Below are 20766 nucleotides of genomic sequence, written 5' to 3'. Positions count from 1 at the left end.
TGCTGTCAACAGTTAAATATGAGGTCAAGAAAGAGGTCTTTATTTTACTTTTTATAAAACAAGTATTTATTTTCATTGAAGTCAAGAAAGGGTGACTATAAAGTGAGTTGTTGTCGGCAGCTGGGGAAAGTAACTAAAAAAGTAACTAGTAATCTAACTTAGTTACTTTTACAATTGAGTAATCAGTAAAGTAACTAAGTTACTTTTTCAAGGAGTAATCAGTAATCAGTAATTGGATTACTTTTTCAAAGTAACTGTGGCAACACTGCTTGTCACACATTCCTGCCTGTGACTGTGCATGACTAATGCTGCGTTCACACCGGGCGCAATCAGATGCCACAAATTTGCGTTGGTCGCGTGGCGACAGATGTGCCACCATCACCCGGTGTGTCGCTCTGCTTTCGCTGCGAAAATTCGCCCCAGTGCATTATCAAATAGGAGGAGCTTCCATTCCGCTCGCCGGCTCCAGTTGTCCGTCAATTTAACATGACGGACCTTGATCACACGGAGCGAGTTGTTGTGGAAAGCTCCCAATTTCGGGAGTATCAACATTTGCTGTAGGAGCTGTGTCTGGATGACGGCTGCTTTCAGCGGTCCATCCACCTCTACAGGACCCAGTTTGAGGACCTCCTGTCCCGTTCACGTGCGCACATGTAAACAATAGAAAAAAAAAACTCCGCTGCTTGCTGTGGGGCTGCTGCTCGCTCTTCCCAAAATAATTGTGTTTAGAAACCAGTCATCATTTGCTTTATTATACATCTGTGTAGTTAATAAGTAAAATAATCTCCATGGATGATTTGCTCGTGCACACGTAAAAAAAAAAAAAAAAAAAAAAAAAAAATCTCTGCTGCTCACTGTAGGGCTGCTCCTCCCTCTTCCCCCCAAAATTTTATCATAATTATGTTTAGAAACCAGTCACCATTTGCTTCATTATACATCTGTGTAGTTAATTAATAAAATAATTCAGACGATTCGCTCGCGCACGCACGTAAAGACAGAAACCTCCGCTTCCCCTGCTGTGGGGCTGCTGGTCGCTGCTGGTCGCTCCAAAAACTCTATCATAATTGTGAAATAAAGGACAAAAGAGACATAGGTCCTGCTCACAGGCTGCTACCAGAGACAGGACATGTTCACATCCTCAGTCAAACTCCAGACATCTCCACGTCACTACATATTCAGTCCCTGATTGGTCATCGCGGCGCGACAAGACGAAAAATTTCAGATTTTTCAACTTGGGGAGGAGGGCAACGCGACATGACGCAACGCAATATCACGCCACAAACGCGCCAATCGCTCAAAATCGCTTCACTCGCATCGCTTCATTCGCGTCCGTCGCGCTGCGTGGCTCGGCGCCAAAACGCATGCTTACATAGGGATTACATGGCAACCTGTCGCTGCTGTCACTCGCGTCGTGCCCGGTGTGAACGCGGCATAAGAACTGTTCCAAGAGCTAGTACGAAGAACTAGCTCCAATAACTGTTTCCCAATAACTGTATGAACTCTGATATTACACCACAGAGAACTTTCCAAGTCATTTCTAAAGTCAAGTCATACTTAATTGGAACTGTGTCACAAGACGTGCAGCACTTGACCTCTGAAGATGAACTCATGAACTGTGAACGATTCCTGAACAGCAAACCTTATTTCCTAAACTGTGAACAATATTCACAGAACTGTGAATATTCCTGTGTTGAGCCTTCAGTGAACTGTGAATTGTTAAAGGCTTCCAGTGTTGAGAGTGCAATCACTCACCATCTTTCTCCTCAATTCTCCTAGTTCCTGTTCTCGGCTCTGTGTGTCCACCTGGCCCCAGGATTCCAGTTTGTTCTCAGACTTCCAAGTCTGTCCGTGTGTGCACTGCAGCATCCAGATGTTCCACCACTTACAAGCAGGCCCTGTTTGGCTCAACGGGCCATCTAACCAGTGCAGCATTGTTCATAAGTTTATTCTAAATAAATCTCTTTTCGTTCACAACCTGTTCTGTTCGTTGCTCCCAGCGTTTAAATCCGGTCCCGTCCGGACCTCTAACCATAACAATTAATCCACTAACAATAACTTATCTTCGCTACATACCTATAAACTGATAATCTAAACTGTGCCCACCAGTGCTAACTACTGGATTTAAGGTCATGTGGAAATATAACAGATGTTATCTTGGTCTTCCAAGATAACATCTTGAGGTTTCTTCCTTATAGGGAGCTTTTCCTCACCACAGTTGCCTAGTGCTTGCTCTGGGGGTTGGTAAGGTTAGTCCTTACTGGCGTAAAGTGCCTTGATTTGACTTTCTTGTGATCTGGTACTATATAAATAGAATTATAAGTGAATAGTATATTGATGTGTATGTCTGTGTGTCGACATGTAGTAGTGAATTTATATTTATGTAAATATGACTGATTAGAATTGTTGGACTTGTACTAGCAGGGGTGGGCGCTAATAAGCTTTGCTTCAGTCCACACCCTTTCGGACTCACTAGTTTTGTCTGTGTTTGTTTGTGGAATTGTTCATTTTTTTCTATTTGAATATTTTGTGTGCCGAATAAAAAAACTTTGTCACTTGTCACTTGTCTTAACACACATTGTGTGATGAAATGGGATATGTGCATTTGGGGAAAATTGAGTCAAAGATTTTAGCCAAAGTAAAGGTGTATGCAAACATATGTTTCACATGTAAAAGGAAAACTCTTGCCACTACAAATAGATTCTTGTAAAATGTGGTACTCACTAGGGATGCCCGAGACCAGTTTCAGGGGTCGAAGTACTCTCACCGCCCTCAGAGTCCTCAGATCCACAGAGATGTTCATATGAGCCCCTGCGGCGGCCAGAATCCTTCAAAAATACACACAACACCACAGGAAGACAATTGTCAGTTTGTTGCAGAGGCACATGAATATTATAGGTATGTTTGTGTAATACAGAGGTGTGTAGATGTGCACACACAGCACTGCAACACGATGACAGTGGTTTGACACAGAGTGTGAGGATGTGAGGGTCGCCAACCAGCAGTGAAAACGAAAACAACAAAGATGTTTTGGGGGCTTTCAGCTGATTTTCTGTGTGTGGGAGGATGGCCGTGACAAGTGTTATTTAGCAGAACAAAGAAAGCAGCTCCATCACGAGAAGGAAGGACACCCTTAGGCTGAAGCACATGTGGACACACTCGACCTTTTATCTGGTATAAAAACAAGCACGCCAAAGCAAAAGTTCCAGTTTTAATTTGTTTGTCTTGTCTCCTGTAACACACCTCCAGTAAATATACGTCTGTGGCCTTCAGCCCTCTGACTGATGTGGAAAATAACAGCACTATCCGGTGATCTCCTACTTCCTCATTAGTGTCTGTTTTTCCCTTTGCTTGCTTCTGATACCTCGCTGTGTTCTTACAATTCACATTCTCTCCTTCTCCACTAACACTTCATTCTCTTTCCAAATTACACTCATAGCTATGCTTTTTATTTATTTGATGTGGCTTTCAACAGTTTTCACCTGGCGGCACAGAAAGTGAGAAACAGATGCAGAGAATAAAAACAATAACGAAGCTGCAAGAAAGAATGCCACACTATTTTATTTCTGCATTTGTGACATGATTCCTTTGACATAACTCCTTTGATTATTAATTGATTTCATTTATAAATTCACTTTGATCATTGTGATAAGGAGGTGCATTGTAGCTGAAGGGAGCAGCAAGTGATAAACCAGCATTTCTAAGGCGTGTGAACGCATCACTGTAAATGTATAGCAGTGGTTCTCCAACTAGTAGAGGAACAACATAGGCCAGAAAAGGGCTCTAGTTAAGGAGACTGGAGGTATAACAAGATGAAATTGGTACCAAAATTTTCATCTGAATTTCTAGTTTTCAGACTTGAAGTTGTACTTTACAAACGTTGTGCACATCATGCTGTTTTAACCCTTTCAAGGTCAAAACGCCCACAAAAGGTTCTCTGCCACATTACCCTAAAGGGTAAATGTTTACTTTTAACTCACACAAAGTGTACCTCAATGCGGCATCCCATATCCTGTGTTCTAAAACATAGATGATTGACACACAGTAACATTGAACAATGGCTGCACAAGCATCATACTATCACCAACGTTCACTAATTTCTCGCAGAATGAGACAGTTGTGAGTTTTGGGATTTTGCATGCCAATTCAGTGTTTTGACAAAGGGTTAATTACAGTACATATTTTTTCAGACTTCTCCTAAAACATTTTTTTCTTAATTATTTGGTTCTGGAGGACACTTTGTGTGAGAGTAAAAGTAAAAATTTACTCTTCAAGGTAATCTGACAGAGAACCTTCCTGAAAAAAAGCACCAGAAAGGGCCAAAAAATGCTGTTTTGAGGGATCCAGGTGGACCCTTAAGAGAATGTTTCTGTGTAGGCTCTCAGTTGTCCAGGTGGTTTCCATAGTAGAGAAGCTTGAATCTTCGACTGGACTGGGTTGCTTGACGTGAGGACGTTTCGCTTCAAATCACAGAAGCTTCCTCAGCTAAAATTCTTGCTCTGGTAGTCTGACTTCTGTCTTGACTCTTGTAGAGAAGAATAAACCAGAAGCCAACAAAAGCTGGAGTTTTTTAACCTAACCAGACCCCTCCTACCGAGAGGCTGACTGCTATAGGCTAGTGACTAAACAATAGCTCTAATTAGCACCTATTGTGCTCTAGTTAGCACTCTCCTAATGACAGGACAGAAGCCTCCCCTGATGGCTCCCTTGACGACTCTCTCCTGATGACGTGAATGACTCATTACCATGAACAAAAGACTGAAACTGCTTTGACCTGAGTACCACATTGTAAACAGGGGACAAAGCGTGTCTGAGACCCGCTCCGCGGTTAAGGCTGGGTTTCAACTGTTTTACAAAGAATGCTTCCTTGACACCTCTCTCAAACCATTTCTTCTCTCTGGCTAAGATTTTAACTTCCTTGTCCTCAAACGTGTGGTTTCAGGTGGAGATGAACTGCAGACTGAGGTCCACTGGCGACCTCTCTGCGGTGCTGGTATAGCCTCTTGTGTAAAAGTTGCTTCGTCTCACCTATGTAGTGTTCATTACAGTTTTCCTGACATCTGATATGATACACTACATTGCTCTGTTTGTAGCTAGGGATCCTGTCCTTAGGGTGAACTCATTTCTGTCTCAAGGTGTTGACTTGTTTAAACTGGGATTTTGTGCTGTCTGAAGATCCTCTGTAGTTTTTCCCCTACTCCTGCTAAATAAGGGAGAGACACTCCTCTTCTTCTTGTCTCCGTCTCCTGTCTATCTGGTCTCTTTGTTTTCTGGGACTTCTGCACTTTGTCCAGGGACCAACGTGGGTACCCACATACTGTGAGGGCTTTCCGTACAAGTTGTTGCTCTTTAGCCCTTCCCTCTGCAGTTGTGGGCACCTGTAGGGCTCTGTGTTGAAGAGTCCTGATCACCCCGAACTTGTGTTCAAGGGGGTGGTTTGAGCCAAAGAGCAGATATTGGTCAGCAGTCAGCCTCTCGGTAGGTGGGGTCTGGTTAGGTTAAAAAACTCCAGCTTTTGTTGGCTTCTGGTTTATTCTTCTCTACAAGAGTCAAGACAGAAGTCAGACTACCAGAGCAAGAATTTTAGCTGAGGAAGCTTCTGTGATTTGAAGCGAAATGTCCTCACATCAAGCAACCCAGTCCAGTCGAAGATTCAAACTTCTCTACCCTTAAGAGAACTTTAAATCCCTGAATGGTCAATGGTTGTCTTGTACCCCCCCCCCCCCCCCAAAAAAAAACAAATAACAAAAAAACAAAAAACCTACCATCAATTTGATTCAAAACATGATTCCTTTATCACTGGATCATGTTCTTGAAGGACCCATGGTGGTGCAATTTTTGTGGGTGTTTTGACCTTGAAAAGGTTAAAATGGCATGATTATCACTTGCTGCTCCTTTCAGCTACAGTGCACTCTATAGGGGTAAAGCAAATGGGGAACTTGAGGTCCATTACTTCCACCAAAACTTGACCTACTTCCCAGATGTCGTGAACATTTACAGGAATGGCCTTGCAATTGGCCTTCCCAACCTTTGTCTCTCCATTCTGGAGAAGATCCACCAGGGACATGCAACTACATAAGCAGTGATGTAATAATTCTGTGACAGTTTCAGCCACAACATAGATTTTACTCGAATCCTCCCTGGAACTCATCTGTCAAGAAGAAAGCCAACAATACAGGACTGTGGCTGGACAGCAAACTAGACTGAACAACCCACACCAATCACCTGTACAGGAAGGAACAGAGCAGGCTGTACTTTCTGAGGAAGCTGCAGTTGTTTAACATCTGCAGGAAACTCCTGTGGATGTTCTACCAGTCCGTGTAGCCAGGGTCCTCTTTTTACACCGTGGTGTGCTGGGGGGGGCAGCACATCCAAGAAGGATGTATCCAGGCTGGTCAAACTGATCAGGCGGGCTGGCTCTGTGGTTGACATGAAGCCGGACTTTCTGGTGATGGTGGCAGAGAAGAGAACGCTGGACAAACTGCTGGACATTATGGATCAATCAATCAATCAATCAATTTTTTTTTATATAGCGCCAAATCACAACAAACAGTTGCCCCAAGGCGCCCTATATTGTAAGGCAAGGCCATACAATAATTATGTAAAACCCCAATGGTCAAAACGACCCCCTGTGAGCAAGCACTTGGCTACAGTGGGAAGGAAAAACTCCCTTTTAACAGGAAGAAACCTCCAGCAGAACCAGGCTCAGGGAGGGGCAGTCTTCTGCTGGGACTGGTTGGGGCTGAGGGAGAGAACCAGGAAAAAGACATGCTGTGGAGGGGAGCAGAGATCGATCACTAATGATTAAATGCAGAGTGGTGCATACAGAGCAAAAAGAGAAAGAAACAGTGCATCATGGGAACCCCCCAGCAGTCTACGTCTATAGCAGCATAACTAAGGGATGGTTCAGGGTCACCTGATCCAGCCCTAACTATAAGCTTTAGCAAAAAGAAAAGTTTTAAGCCTAATCTTAAAAGTAGAGAGGGTGTCTGTCTCCCTGATCTGAATTGGGAGCTGGTTCCACAGGAGAGGAGCCTGAAAGCTGAAGGCTCTGCCTCCCATTCTACTCTTACAAACCCTAGGAACTACAAGTAAGCCTGCAGTCTGAAAGCGAAGCGCTCTATTGGGGTGATATGGTACTACGAGGTCCCTAAGATAAGATGGGACCTGATTATTCAAAACCTTATAAGTAAGAAGAAGAATTTTAAATTCTATTCTAGAATTAACAGGAAGCCAATGAAGAGAGGCCAATATGGGTGAGATATGCTCTCTCCTTCTAGTCCCCGTCAGTACTCTAGCTGCAGCATTTTGAATTAACTGAAGGCTTTTTAGGGAACTTTTAGGACAACCTGATAATAATGAATTACAATAGTTCAGCCTAGAGGAAATAAATACATGAATTAGTTTTTCAGCATCACTCTGAGACAAGACCTTTCTGATTTTAGAGATATTGCGTAAATGCAAAAAAGCAGTCCTACATATTTGTTTAATATGCGCTTTGAATGACATATCCTGATCAAAAATGACTCCAAGATTTCTCACAGTATTACTAGAGGTCAGGGTAATGCCATCCAGAGTAAGGATCTGGTTAGACACCATGTTTCTAAGATTTGTGGGGCCAAGTACAATAACTTCAGTTTTATCTGAGTTTAAAAGCAGGAAATTAGAGGTCATCCATGTCTTTATGTCTGTAAGACAATCCTGCAGTTTAGCTAATTGGTGTGTGTCCTCTGGCTTCATGGATAGATAAAGCTGGGTATCATCTGCGTAACAATGAAAATTTAAGCAATACCGTCTAATAATACTGCCTAAGGGAAGCATGTATAAAGTAAATAAAATTGGTCCTAGCACAGAACCTTGTGGAACTCCATAATTAACTTTAGTCTGTGAAGAAGATTCCCCATTTACATGAACAAATTGTAATCTATTAGACAAATATGATTCAAACCACCGCAGCGCAGTGCCTTTAATACCTATGGCATGCTCTAATCTCTGTAATAAAATTTTATGGTCAACAGTATCAAAAGCAGCACTGAGGTCTAACAGAACAAGCACAGAGATGAGTCCACTGTCCGAGGCCATAAGAAGATCATTTGTAACCTTCACTAATGCTAAAAGACCGCTTCATTGGACCCTTCCCCATCCTTAAGGTCCTCAGTCCTACTGCAGTGAGGCTCCAACTCCCGGCCTCACTGCGGATCCATCCGGTTTTCCATGTCTCCCGAATCAAGCCGCATCACACCTCACCCCTCTGTGCACCCGGTCCGGCGCCGCCTCCTGCCCGTATTATCGACGGGGAGCCGGCTTGGACAGTTCGCCGGCTCTTGGACGTCCGTCGAATGGGCCGGGGCTTTCAGTATTTGGTGGACTGGGAGGGGTATGGACCCGAAGAACGCTCCTGGGTGAAGAGGAGCTTCATCCTGGACCCGGCCCTCCTGGCCGATTTCTATCGTCGCCACCCGAACAAGCCTGGTCGGGCGCCAGGAGGCGCCCGTTGAGGGGGGGGTCCTGTTGTGTGGGCCGCCAGAAGAGGAGGTACTGCTGGCCCACCACCAGAGGGCGCCCTGCCTGAAGTGCGGGCTTCAGGCACGAGAGGGCGCTGCCACCTCAGGAACAAGCCGTGATGACAGCTGTCACCCATCATCCGTGACAGCTGTCACTAATCAACCAACCCACATCTGGAATAAAAGCAGGAAGACACCTCCACCACACTGCCGAGATATCATCTTCATCTAGAGGTAATATCCTCAGCCTTTTTGGTATTTTCTAAATCTGTTTATTGTGAGTGTTTGCAGGAGTACCGGTCCTTTTGTGGAGGCTGTGCAATACTGCACTCTTTTTCCTCTGAGGACGCGCTGCAAGTATTGAGTGAGAGGTGGAGGTGGAATTCCCACCAGGATTGTTGCTGGGTGTTCACACACCCACACTTGACTGTCTTTGCTTTCTGCCAGCAGTACCAGATCCGACACGCTGAGACGGTGGCCACCTGGGGACTTCGGGATTTGGCGGCTCCAGTATTCCTCGGGTTTGGTGGTAGTGGAAATCGTGTGGTTCCGGTTCGTTTCCAGACGGGCGTCTCTTATCGTCGAGCCTGCCCACACGACACCTTTATTGATTGACTTTTGCACATTCTGAAATCTGCTGTGTTTGGTTGTGTCATTCACAACAGTAAAGTGTTATAATTTGACTCCTTCCATTGTCCGTTCATTTACGCCCCCTGTTGTGGGTCCGTGTCACTACACTTTCCCAACACAATCCTGCAGTTTAGCTAATTGGTGTGTGTCCTCTGGCTTCATGGATAGATAAAGCTGGGTATCATCTGCGTAACAATGAAAATTTAAACAATACCGTCTAATAATACTGCCTAAGGGAAGCATGTATAAAGTGAATAAAATTGGTCCTAGCACAGAACCTTGTGGAACTCCATAATTAACTTTAGTCTGTGAAGAAGATTCCCCATTTACATGAACAAATTGTAATCTATTAGACAAATATGATTCAAACCACCACAGCGCAGTGCCTTTAATACCTATCGCATGCTCTAATCTCTGTAATAAAATTTTATGGTCAACAGTATCAAAAGCAGCACTGAGGTCTAACAGAACAAGCACAGAGATGAGTCCACTGTCCGAGGCCATAAGAAGATCATTTGTAACCTTCACTAATGCTGTTTCTGTACTATGATGAATTCTAAAACCTGACTGAAACTCTTCAAATAGACCATTCCTCTGCAGATGATCAATTAGCAGTTTTACAACTACCCTTTCAAGAATTTTTGAGAGAAAAGGAAGGTTGGAGATTGGCCTATAATTAGCTAAGATAGCTGGGTCAAGTGATGGCTTTTTAAGTAATGGTTTAATTACTGCCACCTTAAAAGCTTGTGGTACATAGCCAACTAACAAAGATAGATTGATCATATTTAAGATCGAAGCATTAAATAATGGTAGGGCTTCCTTGAGCAGCCTGGTAGGAATGGGGTCTAATAAACATGTTGATGGTTTGGAGGAAGTAACTAATGAAAATAACTCAGACAGAGCAATCGGAGAGAAAGAGTCTAACCAAATACCGGCATCACTGAAAGCAGCCAAAGATAACGATACATCTTTGGGATGGTTATGAGTAATTCTTTCTCTAATAGTTAAAATTTTGCTAGCAAAGAAAGTCATGAAGTCATTACTAGTTAAAGTTAATGGAATACTCAGCTCAATAGAGCTCTGACTCTTTGTCAGCCTGGCTACAGTGCTGAAAAGAAACCTGGGGTTGTTCTTATTTTCTTCAATTAGTGATGAGTAGAAAGATGTCCTAGCTTTACGGAGGGCTTTTTTATAGAGCAACAGACTCTTTTTCCAGGCTAAGTGAAGATCTTCTAAATTAGTGAGACGCCATTTCCTCTCCAACTTATGGGTTATCTGCTTTAAGCTACGAGTTTGTGAGTTATACCACGGAGTCAGGCACTTCTGATTTAAAGCTCTCTTTTTCAGAGGAGCTACAGCATCCAAAGTTGTCTTGGATGATGCCAGTCACCCTCTGCACACCATCATCAGCAACCTAAGGAGCCTCTTCAGCCACAGGCTGCTCCTTCCCAAGTGCAGGACCAACAGACTGAAAAACTCCTAAGGTGTCCGATCCCCTGAAATGGGCTATGAGCTCCTGTGATGGAATCAGACTAGTTCTGATAACTGAATGGCCTGACAGGAAAGAAAAACATCTAACATTCAGAGGGTCATTCCATCTAACACAGTTGTTGTTTTCATGCCTGGCGCCCCTGTCCTTTAAATTGAAAGTCCACTTGGCATCATCTGTGCAGTCATGGCTGTTTTGGTTGAAACCCAAGGTGTGGTCAGGTGTAGCTATGGTGTGTAGAAAAGGTTCTAAATGCTATCGTCCAAAAAACTCAACGTGTGTAAATACAAAATAATACATATTTATCAGACAGATGCACCCACATCAGTAAGTATCAGCTATCAACAAATACCATAGGTTCTAAACTACCACGTTTGTGCAAGTTTATCGTCATTTTCATGTAGAAAACGCCCTCAGTTAATCATACATGGTAACAAAGCATCAGTTTGTTGCTTGTGTTCCTCACCGGAATAACGGGACAAGAGTGCAAAGAAACTAAACTTTAGCAAAACGGAGATCAAGGTGCTTGTGTGTGGCCACCAGGTGTTTTAAATCCCACGAGTTGTAACAACCATTAACTCATGGTGTTGCATGTTGCTTCTTAATTTAGACATCACAGTCACATATGAATATAATTTCGATAAGCTTTGAGAATCTCTAATAAGCTCACCACAAGAACTAGCATAAAATGTTACAATTAATGGAATAAATAGACAACTATTTCTGATTACAGTTGTCCCAGATGCATGTGTGTTGCTGTGACATCACCACAATGCTGTCGTTATTACAATAAAATCTCTCCAAATGAAACTTGAGTAGTGAAAGTAATGTGGGTAAACTTTTAATATAATAATGCAGGAAGTAAAGTAATTCCTCCATGCAATGAAATCACTATAGGTGCCAGAAAATATCTCAGTGAAGTTGTTTGTCAGTGGATCCAGGAAGAGAGACCTTTTGTAATTTGACACAGGTTTTATGCCGGATGCTCTTCCTTACACAAATGCAGTTCTACACTGAGAAACACATGCACAACGTCCGGTGTTCCGCATTGGTCTCCCAAGCCAAGTATGAAGCAGGACCTATTCTGCTTAAACCGAGTTTGCGTTCTACATAGCAGTATGTGCCTCGTGCACCAGGTTACTGTGCACACACTGCTCTTACATAGAATGGGAGGCGGGGTGCACCCTCAACCTGGTCTCACGGCAAGACTTGATTCAGCAGCATGAAATATACATTAATCTATTGGTTCGTGATATTGTAGCGAAAAGCGCCTCATTTTCTTCACGGCAGCACAAATTCATTCCGTGATGGCTGCACGAAATTAAAAGTTAAGTGTGTGTGTGTGGGGGGGGGGGGGGGGGGGGGGGGGGGGGGATGGTTAGGGTTGGGGGAAGGAGTAGGATTAGGTTAAGGTTAGGGTTGGGGGTGGGAGTAGGTTTAGTAATAGTGAGTTTTAAAAAACCCTGTCACGAAAATTTGATTCATTTCGTGACGGGAGCACGAAAAAAAAAACTAAAAAAAAAACTGGGGTGGCACCCGAGACAGCAGACCAGTCTCTCGCAGGTGGATGTATATTAACAAATGAAATAATGTTGACCACACAAAACATGAAATATCTTGGGTTGACACTGTCTGCAATGAAACATAAATTGAAGTAAGTAAATGTCAGACTCACTGTGTGTTTTTGCTTATTTGTTTTTGTTTTGTTTTTTCATTTTCCACACCATCCCAATGTTTTGGGGTTATTGAATCTACAACTAGAAAGACAATAGTGAGTGAATGAGTGAGCGAGCAGTTGTTGGGGTGATCCAATCTCCGTAAAAGAACATGACAAATCACACAACAGCAATAATAATAATAAAAAAAATCCTTTATACAAATTATACAGTATTTCTTGTCTTTCTGATGCCTGATTCTGTTTTTTTTCTCTCTGTTTAAGGTGCAGCTCCATCCAGAGATGGGTGTGAGACCCTCCTGTCCTGTGCACCAACAGCATTTCCTGTATATTCGTTTTGTGAATTGTTCTGTAATTTATGTCTGTAGTATGGCGCAAGCAGAGGGTCACCCCTTTGAGTCTGGTCTGCTTGAGGTTTCTTCCTCAGAGGGAGTTTTTCCTTACCACTTAGTTTACCACCTTAGTAAGGTTAGACCTTACTTGTGTGAAGCGTTTTGAGGCAACTCTGCTGTGATTTGGCGCTATATAAATGAAAATAAATTGAAATCCTTTACGACCATGAAACTTTAATAAAATAAAGTTTGCACAAGAAAACTATGACCCTGCAGAGTTCACCTGCTTTGGTTGATGTTAAGCCCTGATGCCCACTTCACGGGAACCTTGATCCCAGAGACGACATACATCTGGCATGTGCCTGGTTCATTCCAAAGTTAAAGTTGCCACCACGAGCTGTCATACTTTGCATGACAGATAATTAACTTTGTTTACCCTTCACACGCCTTCAGGCATTGTGTGCAATATCCTCTGCAGTAAACTGAGCTCACGGCCCGGTCAGAGGTGTCAGTCATGATAAGTGAGGAACACTGACATCGCCTGCAACACTGACAGATTCCCTGCGCGTGACAAATCTGTTGTGACAACTGTCATGCTGTGATTGTGATAATGCTGTGACTTATGCTCTGTGTCACTGTCAAAAATCCAACTAACACTCTATGACATAAGCGCACCTTGACTACTAATTATAGCACGTGTTATTTAGACTAACGGCTCTCAGTTCAGCTGTTGTGAGATAAATTCAAGGTGTTGTAAGATGTTGTCAGCAAGAAATAAAATGTATAGCAGCATTTGAATGACATGTATGTGTACAATGTTGTGGTGTTTGCGAGGATAACTTGATTTACATATGCAATGGAACAGTGGAAGATTTCAGAAAACATCACAATGCAGTTCAGTTGCATTTATGAGTTAGCACAGAATTATGAAAAATAAAAATGTTGATTTAGGAAAGGGAATCGAGAAAAAACATGGACATGTATCCACATATTTGCCGACATGCCTCATATTGTCAGTCAGGTATATAATGGGGCAGAGAGGGTTACTGCAGATTGCATCAGTCACAGGGAACTCTAAACAGCGGAAAAACCACGAAACAGTAAACTATCTCATATAGAAACGCTTAACAAAAATGCTCAGCAGGGACAAATCTTGCATTTTCTGGGGATGTTAGTAAGACTGTGAGACTGTGTAACTCAAACCAAAAACAAAACACTACCAAGAGAAAGAAATGAGCTTCCATTCAGAAACGTTTTTCTGTGTTTTCTGGACATTTGTGTGCTTTCCTAAGAAGTTTATTTTGGGTTTCATAGTCGGTCTTGCCATTTTCCTTTACTGATGACATTTTCAGGCTTGATCATAAATTAACATTTTCTGCACCATTCTTAGGCTGCCACACTTTGGCACCTGTGACTCCACAAAGTGACAACTCAACAAAACAAGTGCTTCATTGTATTGTGCTTCATTGAACCTGAAAATAACAACACCACACAGCAACAATACAGCATACGAGTGTGAACGTTTCAAGCACCCTAATGTTTCTCTGTAAAGGATTTTTATGAGGTTTTTTTTCAACAGTAACTTCAAAAATAAAATAAAATGTTCCAGAGAATGTTGCCTATTGCTTTAGCTAGCTGATTGGGTGAATGAATTTGTCTTTCTCTGCATGTTGTGTACATGCTCACTAAAAAACTATAAATATTATCTTGTAACACACCAAAATAAAAAGAGATCAAAACAAGGATCAACTGATTAGTTTTTGATCAAGTTTGTTTTGGCTAGGTAATATACCATAGATCTGCCTGCCCCGCACCTCCCATTAGCATCTGCTAATGAACGCTAGCAATGTGGGGAGCATGGAAATAGAGACCTGGAATGGACGTCATGTGACTAGCGGCGTGCTGCACGGCGGGCCTTACTAAGGGTGGAAAGAGCGCCTTGAGCCAGGTAAGGCACCTGTTAAACAGAAGCGAAATGAGATGAAAAAAGCAGAAACCAACTACAAAAACAAATTCTCGAATACTAAAATGAACTGTACAAGAGCCTTAATGTAATTATGTAAAATAAATGTCTATTTTAAAGTCGTTATGTTGCAATTTAATATCAATATACTGAGACTATAACAACGCCAAAAGTTCTTTTCATTAAGCTGCATTCACATGCATACAGATATGGAAACAAAAATGTTTAAATACGAGGGCTGTCCGTAAAGTACGAGGGCTGTCAATAAAGTAACGGTCCTTTTTATTTTTTTCAAAAACTATATGGATTTCATTCATATGTTTTTACGTCAGACATGCTTGAACCCTCGTGCGCATGCGTGAGTTTTTCCACGCCTGTCGGTGACGTCATTCGCCTGTGAGCACTCCTTGTGGGAGTCGTCGTCCAGCCCCTCGTCGGAATTCCTTTGTCTGAGAAGTTGCTGAGAGACTGGCGTTTTGTTTGATCAAAATTTTTTCTAAACCTGTGAGACACATCGAAGTGGACATGGTTCGAAAAATTAAGCTGGTTTTCAGTGAAAATTTTAACAGCTGATGAGAGATTTTGAGGTGATTCTGTCGCTTTAAGGACTTTTCACGGTGTGAGACGTCGCTCAGCGCTCTCAGGCGGTGTCATCAGCCTGTTTCAAGCTTAAAACCTCCACATTTCAGGCTCTATTGATCCAGGACGTCGTGAGAGAACAGAGAAGTTTCAGAAGAAGTCGGTTTCAGCATTTTATCCGGATATTCCACTGTTAAAGGAGATTTTTTTAATGAAAGACGTGCGGACGGGTCCGCGCGTCGGGACGCAGCCCGCGCGGTGCGGCGGCACAGGAAAAACACCTCTGTGTTGATAACCATTTGTTAAAATCCAGTTGGCTTTTGATGGCTTTCAGTGGAGTGAGTATATGAGAAATTGTTTATCAGCTGGAGATGTTCCAACTTGTCCTCAAGGCTTCCAAGAGAGGTGTTTTTCCTGTGGCGGAGCGTCGCGGCGGCTGCGAGCCGACGCTGCAATCCGCCCGCACGTCTTTCATTAAAAAAATCTCCTTTAACAGTGGAATATCCGGATAAAATGCTGAAACCGACTTCTTCTGAAACTTCTCTGTTCTCTCACGACGTCCTGGATCAACAGAGCCTGAAATGTGGAGGTTTTAAGCTTGAAACAGGCTGATGACGCTGCCTGAGAGCGCTGCATGACGTCTCGCACCGTGGGAAGTCCGTAAGCGACAGAATCACCTCAAAATCTCTCATCAGCTGTTAAAATTTTCACTGAAAACCAGCTTAATTTTTCGAACCATGTCCACTTCGATGTGTCTCACAGGTTTAGAAAAAATTTTGATCAAACAAAGCGCCAGTCTCTCAGCAACTTCTCAGACAAAGGAATTCCGACGAGGGGCTGGACGACTCCTCCCACAAGGAGTGCTCACAGGCGAATGACGTCACCGACAGGCGTGGAAAAACTCACGCATGCGCACGAGGGTTCAAGCATGTCTGACGTAAAAACATATGAATGAAATCCATATAGTTTTTGAAAAAAATAAAAAGGACCTATACTTTACGTACAGACCTCGTATATATATATATATATATATATATATATATATATATATATATATATATATATATATATATATATATATATATATACTTGCAGTTGTTGTTTAATATGATATGTACATGGTGGTCACAGGCGGCATTTAAATTTTAACAGTGTGGTTGGAGGGGATGTAGGAGGTACTTTTTACCCTGACTGAGGGTCAAAAGTAATAAATTCTGAATGGCTTTATATCTACTTGGAATAAAATGTTAGTAAAAATCATATATATGTTGTTGTCATTAAAAGACAACAACAATATTACAGTGGAAAAAGCAGCAAGGTAAATGAGAACAATGACAAGGCATACTTCAGATTTATATTTTAATACATAAGGATTGTTTATCCAGGCATGTGTGGGTTCATTAGAGCTTTTAATCAGCTTGAATACAACTTACAAGGCCTCATTTATAAAAATCCATCGAGAATTATGATGACAGGAAAAAAAACCCATCACAGTAAATGAACAGAATGGCATATTTTTCCCCAAATTTCCAAACTTTACATAAAACATTTTTTTTTCTACCCAGGCATGTGTGGGTTCATTAGAAAGATCAATTAAAGTGTATTAAAATCCGTTAACAATTAGCGACAATAGAGCGAGAAAAGCAGCACAGTTTGTCATAATTTCCCCAAATTTCTGCATTTTACATAAATGTTTTTTCACCCACACATGCATAGGTTCATTGGAAAGAGCTTTCAAAGGGCTTTAAAACAAGCCTCCACTTATTAAAATCCATTAAGAAATAGTGATGCTAGTGCAAAAAAGCAAATGAACGTTTATTGGTGACGATTCCAGGTCTATATTTCCATGGTGGGGAGAACCATGACAGCCCACATGGGGGGGGGGGGGGGGGGGGGGGGGGTAGATGAAATACACAATAGGATAGGAAAGTAAAACAGGCATTAACGAATAGACAGGACATGCGTCTAAAGGTGGCGGCTAAACTTTTTAGTGTTACTGCAAATTACTGTTATAAATATGAATGACTGCTTCAGAACATTTCTGACAACCTTGAAAATTACATGTTTTGAATATTGTTCTGAGGTCCACAGGAAAATGAAAACATCACAAAGACAGCCAGAATATAGTGTGTGAAAGTAAAACTGGATAATCAAGAATAGATGGCACGAGTGGGGAATGGTGCCCAAACTTCTCATCAGTACCATCCATTCTTCTTCTTTGTCTTTCGGCTGTTCCTGTTAGGGGTCGCCACAGCAGATCAATCGTTTCCATCTCACCTTGTCCTCTGTATCTTTCTCTGTCACACCAACCAGCTGCATGTCCTCCCTCAGCACATCCACAAACCTCCTCTTTGGCCTCCCTTTTCTCCTCCTGCCTGGTGGCTCCATTTCTCAACATCCTTCTCCATATATACCCTGGGTCCCTACTCTGCACTTGTCCAAACCATTTCAATCTCACTTCTCTGACTTTGTCTCCAAATCGTCCTACCTGAGCTGTTCCTCTGATATGTTCATTCCTAATCTTGTCCGTTCTCGTCACTCCCAAAGAGAATCTCAAAATCTTCAGCTCTGCTACCTCCAGCTTTGTCTCCTGTCTTTTTGTTAGTACCACCGTCTCTAAGCCGTACAACATAGCTGGTCTCACTACTGTCTTGTAAACTTTCCCCTTCACTCTTGCTGATATGGCTAACTTGAACCATTGCTTTGTAAAATGAAGAATCAAATCAAATCAAATCAATTTTATTTATATAGCGCCAAATCACAACAAACAGTTGCCCCAAGGCGCCTTATATTGTAAGGCAAGGCCATACAATAATTACGGAAAAACCCCAATGGTCAACAGTGGGAAGGAAAAACTCCCTTTTAACAGGAAGAAACCTCCAGCAGAACCAGGCTCAGGGAGGGGCAGTCTTCTGCTGGGACTGGTTGGGGCTGAGGGAGAGAACCAGGAAAAAGACATGCTGTGGAGGGGAGCAGAGATCAATCACTAATGATTAAATGCAGAGTGGTGCATACAGAGCAAAAAGAGAAAGAGACACTCAGTGCATCATGGGAACCCCCCAGCAGTCTAAGTCTATAGCAGCATAACTAAGGGATGGCTCAGGGTCACCTGATCCAGCCCTAACTATAAGCTTTAGTAAAAAGGAAAGTTTTAAGCCTAATCTTAAAAGTAGAGAGGGTGTCTGTCTCCCTGATCTGAATTGGGAGCTGGTTCCACAGGAGAGGAGCCTGAAAGCTGAAGGCTCTGCCTCCCGCTCTACTCTTACAAACCCTAGGAACTACAAGTAAGCCTGCAGTCTGAGAGCGAAGCGCTCTATTGGGGTGATATGGTACTATGAGGTCCCTAAGATAAGATGGGACCTGATTATTCAAAACCTTATAAGTAAGAAGAAGAATTTTAAATTCTATTCTAGAATTAACAGGAAGCCAATGAAGAGAGGTCAATATGGGTGAGATATGCTCTCTCCTTCTAGTCCCTGTTAGCACTCTAGCTGCAGCATTTTGAATTAACTGAAGGCTTTTCAGGGAACTTTTAGGACAACCTGATAATAATGAATTACAATAGTCCAGCCTAGAGGAAATAAATGCATGAATTAGTTTTTCAGCATCACTCTGAGACAAGACCTTTCTAATTTTAGAGATATTGCGCAAATGCAAAAGAGCAGTCCTACATATTTGTTTAATATGCGCATTGAATGACATATCCTGATCAAAAATGACTCCAAGATTTCTCACAGTATTACTAGAGGTCAGGGTAATGCCATCCAGAGTAAGGATCTGGTTAGACACCATGTTTCTAAGATTTGTGGGGCCAAGTACAACAACTTCAGTTTTATCTGAGTTTAAAAGCAGGAAATTAGAGGTCATCCATGTCTTTATGTCTGTAAGACAATCCTGCAGTTTAGCTAATTGGTGTGTGTCCTCTGGCTTCATGGATAGATAAAGCTGGGTATCATCTGCGTAACAATGAAAATTTAAGCAATGCCATCTAATAATACTGCCTAAGGGAAACATGTATAAAGTGAATAAAACTGGTCCTAGCACAGAACCTTGTGGAACTCCATAATTAACCTTAGTCTGTAAACAAGATTCCCCATTTACATGAACAAATTGTAATCTATTAGATAAATATGATTCAAACCACCGCAGCGCAGTGCCTTTAATACCTATGGCATGCTCTAATCTCTGTAATAAAAGTTTATGGACAACAGTATCAAAAGCAGCACTGAGGTCTAACAGAACAAGCACAGAGATGAGTCCACTGTCTGAGGCCATAAGAAGATCATTTGTAACCTTCACTAATGCTGTTTCTGTACTATGATGAATTCTAAAACCTGACTGAAACTCTTCAAATAGACCATTCCTCTGCAGATGATCAGTTAGCTGTTTTACAACTACCCTTTCAAGAATTTTTGAGAGAAAAGGAAGGTTGGAGATTGGCCTATAATTAGCTAAGATAGCTGGGTCAAGTGATGGCTTTTTAAGTAATGGTTTAATTACTGCCACCTTAGAAGCCTGTGGTACATAGCCAACTAATAGTAGTAAGATGTCCTAGCTTTACGGAGGGCTTTTTTTATAGAGCAACAGACTCTTTTTCCAGGCTAAGTGAAGATCTTCTAAATTAGTGAGACGCCATTTCCTCTCCAACTTACGGGTTATCTGCTTTAAGCTGCGAGTTTGTGAGTTATACCACGGAGTCAGGCACTTCTGATTTAAAGCTCTCTTTTTCAGAGGAGCTACAGCATCCAAAGTTGTCTTCAATGAGGATGTAAAACTATTGACGAGATACTCTATCTCACTTACAGAGTTTAGGTAGCTACTCTGCACTGTGTTGGTATATGGCATTAGAGAACATAAAGAAGGAATCATATCCTTAAACCTAGTTACAGCGCTTTCTGAAAGACTTCTAGTGTAATGAAACTTATTCCCCACTGCTGGGTAGTCCATCAGAGTAAATGTAAATGTTATTAAGAAATGATCAGACAGAAGGGAGTTTTCAGGGAATACTGTTAAGTCTCCGTTAAGTCTCATTTACATTTTGAGCGAAGCCAGTTGAGTCTAATAATAGATTAAATGTAGTGTTGAGGCTGTCATTCTCAGCATCTGTGTGGATGTTAAAATCGCCCACTATAATTATCTTATCTGAGCTAAGCACTAAGTCAGACAAAAGCTCTGAAAATTCACAGAGAAACTCACAGTAACGACCAGGTGGATGATAGATAATAACAAATAAAACTGGTTTTTGGGACTTCCAATTTGGATGGACAAGACTAAGAGTCAAGCTTTCAAATGAATTAAAGCTCTGTCTGGGTTTTTGATTAATTAATAAGCTGGAATGGAAGGTTGCTGCTAATCCTCCGCCTCGGCCCGTGCTACAAGCATTCTGGCAGTTAGTGTGACTCGGGGGTGTTGACTCATTTAAACTAACATATTCATCCTGCTGTAATCAGGTTTCTGTAAGGCAGAATAAATCAATATGTTGATCAATTATTATATCATTTACTAACAGGGACTTAGAAGAGAGAGACCTAATGTTTAATAGACCACAATTAACTGTTTTAGTCTGTGGTGCAGTTGAAGGTGCTATATTATTTTTT

At 42.0% G+C, this 20766-nt stretch overlaps 1 protein-coding gene across 1 annotated transcript in view; it reads right to left on the bottom strand.

The window, feature by feature from the left end:
- The window catches only part of LOC117518079 (voltage-dependent R-type calcium channel subunit alpha-1E-like), a 90457-nt gene that overhangs the window by 8368 nt on the left and 61323 nt on the right, over nt 1-20766 (bottom strand). The window contains exon 3 of the mRNA XM_034179143.1: nt 2722-2825. Coding sequence (XP_034035034.1) covers nt 2722-2825 — 104 coding nt within the window. The remainder of the gene's footprint in view (nt 1-2721; nt 2826-20766) is intronic.

The sequence above is a fragment of the Thalassophryne amazonica genome, chromosome 10, assembly GCF_902500255.1.
Source record: "Thalassophryne amazonica chromosome 10, fThaAma1.1, whole genome shotgun sequence".
In the NCBI taxonomy this organism is placed as follows: Eukaryota; Metazoa; Chordata; class Actinopteri; order Batrachoidiformes; family Batrachoididae; genus Thalassophryne; species Thalassophryne amazonica.
This window is presented reverse-complemented; position numbering and strand designations above follow the sequence as displayed.